Here is a 6,338-nt window from a genome sequence, read left to right as displayed (position 1 = left end):
TTTTTTTTTTTTTTTTTTTTTAGGACTAGGGATTAGACCCAGAATCTTCTTTTTTTGTTGCTTTTTGGTATCAGGACCTGTATTCATGAGGCAGGTGCTCGTGCCACTGAGCTGTGTCTCTGGCCTGGGACCTAGAACCTTTGTGCTCCACTACATCACTAGCTCTTTTTATTTTGAGACAGGATCTCCCTACATCACTACATTGCCCAGACTGGGCTCAGACTTGCAGTCCCCCCATCTCAGCCTCCCACAGTGAGAGAATCGCAGGCGTGCACCGCTGCACCTGGCCTGAGCCACGCCTCTTGATCTTGAACACGCAGTTGGGTGCTTGTGGGTACTGTGAGAGCCATTCTTGTCCATTTAGACAGAACAGGGGGGCCGAGGAGATGGCTCAGTGGAATAAGCACTTCCCTAGCAAGTGCGAGGGTCTGAGTTCAATCCCGGATTCCGCCAAAAAACCAAAAACAAACAAACAAACAAACAAACAAAAGATGGAACAGGAAAGGGAAAGGTGTGCAGGGGGAAAGGGAAAATGATGAAGACAGATTACAAAACATTAATCCTTGTGTAATCTCAGTGAAGAGTATATATTGATGCTTTACTATTGCAACTCTTCTCTAAGTCTGAAACTTTCAAAATGAAAAGTATTTTAAAAATCAGTATTCAGGGCTAAGGAGGTAGCTTGGCCTGGAAAGTGCAAGGACCCAGGTCTGATTCCCGGTTATGCATGCCATGCCAGCCGATCGAGTCAGCCCCTGAAACCAGGCACAGTGGTGCATACCTGCGCTGGGGAGGCTGAAACAGGAGGATCACTATGAGTCTGAGCCACGTAGTGAGACCCTGTACCAAATACATACATTAAAAAAATCCGTATTCTAGCCACATCTGGTGGCACATGCCTGTAATCCCAGCACTTATGAGACTGAGGCAAAAGGATCACTGTGAGTTCTAGGCTGGCCTTGGCTACACAGTGAGACATTGTCTCAAAAAATAAAAATAAAAATCTATATTTATGAGCAAGTCTAGCAGTGCAGGCCAACGCCAGCCTCCACCTACCGCCTCCCTGCCCTCCCTGCCCTCCTCTCTCACAGGGCCCTCTGCACCCCCCTTCCCACCCCCACCTCTTCCTCACCTATTTCCTACTGTGCAGGGCCTTGCTGTTTTCATGCTTTTTTCCTGGCTTCCTACTGCGGTCCATCTCAGTACCTTGATCTCTTTCCTGCCTATTGGAGTCTCGAGATTCCCCAGCATCCAGTAGCCCCAGGAAGCCGACCTTTCCTCTACACTTGAGACCTCATTCCTCACTTGGCATGTCTTTCTTTCATTCTTTTTTCTCTTTTTTGGCATCACTGAGAATTGAACCAGGTGACACATACCTATAATCCCTGCACTCACTTGGAGGTTGATGCAGGAGGGTCACTGGGACTTAGGGACCAGCCTGGGCTACAAAGTGAGCTCAAGGCCTGCCTGAGCTGCACAGTGAGACTCTGTCTCAAAAAGACCAACAGACACACACACACACACACACACACACACACAGAGCATTAAGCTACATCCCTGGCTCAATTTTTTAACTTCATTTTTTATTTTGAGACAAGTTCTCAAAAGTTGCCCAAGCTGGATTTGAATTTGTAATCCTCTTTCTGCCAAAAGAAAAAAAAAGATTGGGGCCAGGGAGATAGCTCAGTAGAATAAGCACTTCCCTGGCAGACGCAAGGGCCTGAGTTCAATCCCCGATTCTGCCAAAAAAAAAAAAGAAATGAATTTGTAATCCTCCTGCATCAGCCTCTCAGAGTACTGGGATTATAGGTGTGTCCCACTGTGCTTGGTTCTCCATTCTATCTTTAATTTTTTCCTGGCCAGTAAACTGTCTTTTCCTGGCCTCAAAGGCTGACTTGTATAAGCTATAAACTCCCTTCCACCACCTTTTTTTTTTTTTGAGACTAGTTGTCACTGCAGTACAGGCTGGCCCTGAACTCACTCTGTAGCCCAGTCGGGCCTTAACTCACAGTGATCCTCCTACTTCAGCCTCCAGAGTGCTGGGATTACACGTGTGTGCCAGCACGCCTGATTAAATGCATTTTGAAGCATGTATGCATCAGCCCGCCCAAATCACCCTGACTTCTCTATTAGTACCTGCTGCCCATTCTCCATTGTGTTGTCCACTCAGAGTAAATACTTGCATAAATGTCTGTGCCCGTAGAAAGACTACAGATTGTAAGCTATTTTCCATAAAGGCTCTTGTGCTGTACATCTTTATTTGCCGGTGTGCTTTGCTACCAAAGGCGCATCTTGTCTTCTGGTTACTGTGTAATTCCATGTGTTGTTTAGAAATGTAGCCATTCCTGGCCCGCACACCGGCCCACACTGGTAATCCCAGCTACTTGGGAGGCTTAAGGCAAGGGGATCACAAGTTCAAGGCAAACCTTGGCCAGTAGGCTAGACCTTGTCTTAAAAACCAGAAAAGGAGCTGGGGCTGGTGGTACATGGCTGTTGTCCCAGTACTCGGGAGGCTGAGGCAGGAAGATCCTTGCAAGTTTGAGACCAGCCTGGGCTACAAAGTGAGTTCAAGGCCAGCCTGAACTACATAGTGAGACCTTGTCTCAAAAAAGACCAAAACAGAAAAGGATGACTCAGCGGCATAAGCGCCTGCCTGTTAAGCATAAGGTCCTGAGTTTAATCTCCGGTACCAAGGGAAAAAAAAAAAAAAAAAAAGATCAAAAAAGGGCTGCGAATGTAGCTCAGTGATCAAACACCCCAGGGTTCCATCCCCAGTACCAAAAAAGAAAAGCAGTTCAGCTGATCCCTTAGTGAGCGTCACATACGTAAGAGAAAACCGTGCTGTAACCAAGCGTCCTTGTTTGTGTGTCCTTGGGTGGCTAGAGTTCTTTTTTTTTTATTTGGTACTGGGTCTACAGGGTCTCACTACAAGAATCAGACTCATAGTGATCCTCCTGTTTTCAGCCTCCAAGCACTGGGATTATAGGCGCATGCCACCATACCCAGTCTCTGTGGCCATCAGAGTGCGCACTGGGGGATCGAACCCCAGCCGCTACGCTCTGCCTAAGCAGGCACTTTAGTCTGCTGAGCTATCTGGCTGGCCCTAGAGTTCTTTTTTTAAGAGAAATGAAACAGCAATGCTGGGTGCTGGGATGTACGCGGCCACTTACATGAATGCGAGTCTGCGTACTTTGTAGCTCTACGCTTTCTCTTTCCTGCTTAGCCTTGAACAACAACTTGTGCTGGATGCTTTCGACCCCGATCCCCACAGGCCCTGCCCCCTCCGCTGGCCTTGCTTTGGCAAATCCTTAACACAGCTTCTCTGCAAATTCATTCTATCCCTTGTGGGCAAGCGTGCCATGTCCATTCTTGAACCACTCTCCTACTAAAACACATCTTCCTGGGCGTGGTGGAGCAATCCTGTAATCGCAGCTACTTGGAGCTGAAGCAAAAGGAGCAGGAATTCAAAGCCACCATGGACATTGTAACAAGACCCTGCTTCAAAAGAGCCGGGCATGAAGGTGCACACCTGTAATCCCAGCACTCAAAGAGGCTGAGGCAAAAAAAAAAAAAAAAAAGGCTGAGGCAGGAGGATCACTGTGAGTTCAAGGCCAGCCTGAGCTACACGGGGAGACCCTGTCTCAGAAGAAAAGTAAGGACGGAGTAGAGGTGGGAGGTTGCATGTACTAGACTATGTGTTCTTCCCTGAATGCCCATGCTTCCTCTTGGGGCCTTTGTAGCAAGAGCAGCCTTTTCTGTAAAGCCCCGGCTGGGAGGGCCTTCCCTGATTTCTTCTCTGAGCATCCGCTGCATCCCTCACTGTGACATCGTCCATAGTTTCCCTGGACAGCGTGGCCTATGTCTGCCCTGTCACCCTGCTGGCGCTGGAACCTCACACAGGGCTGAAGTTCTGTGTGCCTCCTCCCCTCCTCTGTGCGCCCAGAGTTCTGTGCACGTGTGTGCATGTGCGGTTCATGGGGTGGGGACCCTTGCTCCACCTGTGTACCCCAGGAGGGGCCTGGAGAGCCTCTGCCTTCTGCAGCCAGGGTCCTCTAGAGAAGGAGCACAGGCAGCCCCGCTAGGGGTCAAGGCTTGCTTCAGTTCTTTCCCAGCTGTGTGACGTTGATACATCTCCTACCCTCTCTGAACCTCTTTCCTATCCATGCCTGCTTCCTGCAGAACGTTGTCAAAGACCATGTGAGGTCATGTTTGGAGAGACAATGCTGCAAGCTCTGAAAGCATTTGTCTTTTTTTTGTCCTGATGGAGGAGGGCGATGACTGGGGTGCAGTGGGTTTCTTGTGACCATGAGGTGACCTTGAAAGCAAAGCTTAAAATTTACTCACGAGGGCTGGGGAGGTAGCTCCGCAGTCTAAGCACCTGCCTGGCAAGTACAAGGACCGGGGTTCGATCCCCGGTACTACCGCATGCCATGCGGGCCCTGAAACCCTGGTTGTGCAGTGCCAGACACTGTAATCCCAGCACTGGGGAGGCTGAGACAGGAGGATCACTATGAACCTGAGCTGCCTGGCGCGACCTGGTACCAAATAAATAAAAAGATATATAAAAAAATTACCCACAAGAGCATTTTATACCCACCCTACTTGCAGGGTAGTTACCCCCATGGGGTAATTGCTGCTTCATCTTCCCTGATATTTTCCTACACCTGGCAGTCCTTTACCTGGGCTCCCTCCTAGTGGATTTGTAGCTCAGAGACCACGGTGCACTGAGCCAGGGAAAATGCTCTTAGCCCCTCCACGATGCGTGGTCACCTGCCCCTTAGCGCTTGGGACCACATGACTCCTTCCTTGTACCTGCTATTTGGGGACGTGTAAAACCGATGCCACGCCTCGGCAAGGCAGGAGCAGCCAACACAGACTCCAGCTAGGCAACTGAGTAAGATTCTGTCTCAAAATAAATAATTAAAAAGGGCTGGGGGCGTGGCTCAGTGGTAGAACAGCATGCCTGAGGCCCTGGGTTCAATCCGCAGTACTTCAAAGAAAAAAATTTTTTTTCTTCTGCTGTGGGCTTTGACCTTTGATGCCGTAGCTCAGATTTGGCTCTAGCAGTCACAGCTCTGCTTACCCTGTGACACTGTCTTCCCCCCCCAGCCCAGCACCCCGCTGCAGGTGGTTCTGCCCAATACTGCCCTGCATCTGAAGGCACTGCTGGACTTCGTGGATAAGAATGGAGACAAGGTGGTGGCCGGAGATGAGTGGCTGTTTGAGGGGCCTGGTGAGTTGTCTGTCCATCTAGGCTGCTGGTGGGGGACTCCCTGCCTTTCCCCTGGGCCCTTGACACCCTTGGGCCCACACTTCATCCTTTCCCAGGCACGTACATCCCCCAGAAGGAGGTGGAAGTCGTGGAGACCATCCAGGCCACCGTCATCAAACCCAACCAGGCTCTGCGGCTGAGGGCCCGCAAGGAGTGCTGGGACCGGGATGGCAAGGAGAGAGTGACAGGTGGAGTCTCCAAGGGGACCAGTGGAGGGGGGGGCAAGGAGCCCGGGTCTTAGGGGAAAGCCACTTGCAGCCCGAGAGGCGCCACCCTGACGCCTCACAGCTGCTGGGGTCCCCACAGCTTCCTCCACGCACATGCGCCTGCTTGCTGGCCTCGCCCGCCCCACCTGCACTCTGTGGGAAGCCGAGGCCGGGTCTTGTCTGGTTCTAGGTCAGGTAGGCAGATGTTCACTGCAGCACGCAAATGCAGCGTCCCCCCACGGGATGTGGTTCTCGTGTCTGATAAAGCGTAATTTGTCTAGCTCTAACAACCTCAAGCTGTGGCTGTCGCTGTTTTCCCTGACCCAGAACTAAGGAACAGTCAGGTTATTTGCCAGGCTGTGTGGCCAGGCAGGGTGAGGCTGGGACTTGCTGCTACCCATTCTTTTTTTTTTTTTTTTTTTTTTTGGCGGAACCTGGGATTGAACTCAGACCCTTGTGCTTGCCAAGGAAGTGCTTATTCCACTGAGCCATCTCCCCAGCACCCCCACGCATTCTTTTCTTTTCTTTTCTTCTCTCTTTTTTTTTTTTAATGTATTTGGTACAGAGTCTCACTACATAAATCAGACTCATCATGATTCTTCTGTTTTCAGCTTCCCAAGCACTGGGGTTGCCAGCACAGCAGGCAGGGGATGGAACCCTGGCTGCTAGGATCTGCCTAAGCTCTAAGCAGGCGCTTTAGTCCACTGAGCTATCTGGCTGGTCCTCCCACACATTCTTGCTGTTACAAAAAACCAGAACAACATCTAGAACTCTTTATTTCCTTTTTCTTTGCAGTATACTGAACTACATCCTTACCCCATGTGATTTTTTTTTTTTTTTTTTTTTTTTTTTTTTTTTTT

The 6,338-nt window shown here is 50.0% G+C and overlaps 1 protein-coding gene across 1 annotated transcript in view; it reads left to right on the top strand.

Moving 5' to 3' along the window:
* The window catches only part of Mvp (major vault protein), a 33,558-nt gene that overhangs the window by 14,219 nt on the left and 13,001 nt on the right, over positions 1 to 6,338 (top strand). Inside the window, exons 5-6 of the mRNA XM_023709836.1 lie at positions 5,110 to 5,233; positions 5,329 to 5,460. Of these exons, the coding sequence (XP_023565604.1) occupies positions 5,110 to 5,233; positions 5,329 to 5,460 (256 nt within the window). The remainder of the gene's footprint in view (positions 1 to 5,109; positions 5,234 to 5,328; positions 5,461 to 6,338) is intronic.

This window comes from Octodon degus, unplaced genomic scaffold, assembly GCF_000260255.1.
Source record: "Octodon degus isolate 3935 unplaced genomic scaffold, OctDeg1.0 scaffold00001, whole genome shotgun sequence".
In the NCBI taxonomy this organism is placed as follows: Eukaryota; Metazoa; Chordata; class Mammalia; order Rodentia; family Octodontidae; genus Octodon; species Octodon degus.
The sequence above is the reverse complement of the archived record's forward strand: the minus strand, read 5'-3'. Positions and strand labels throughout refer to the sequence as shown.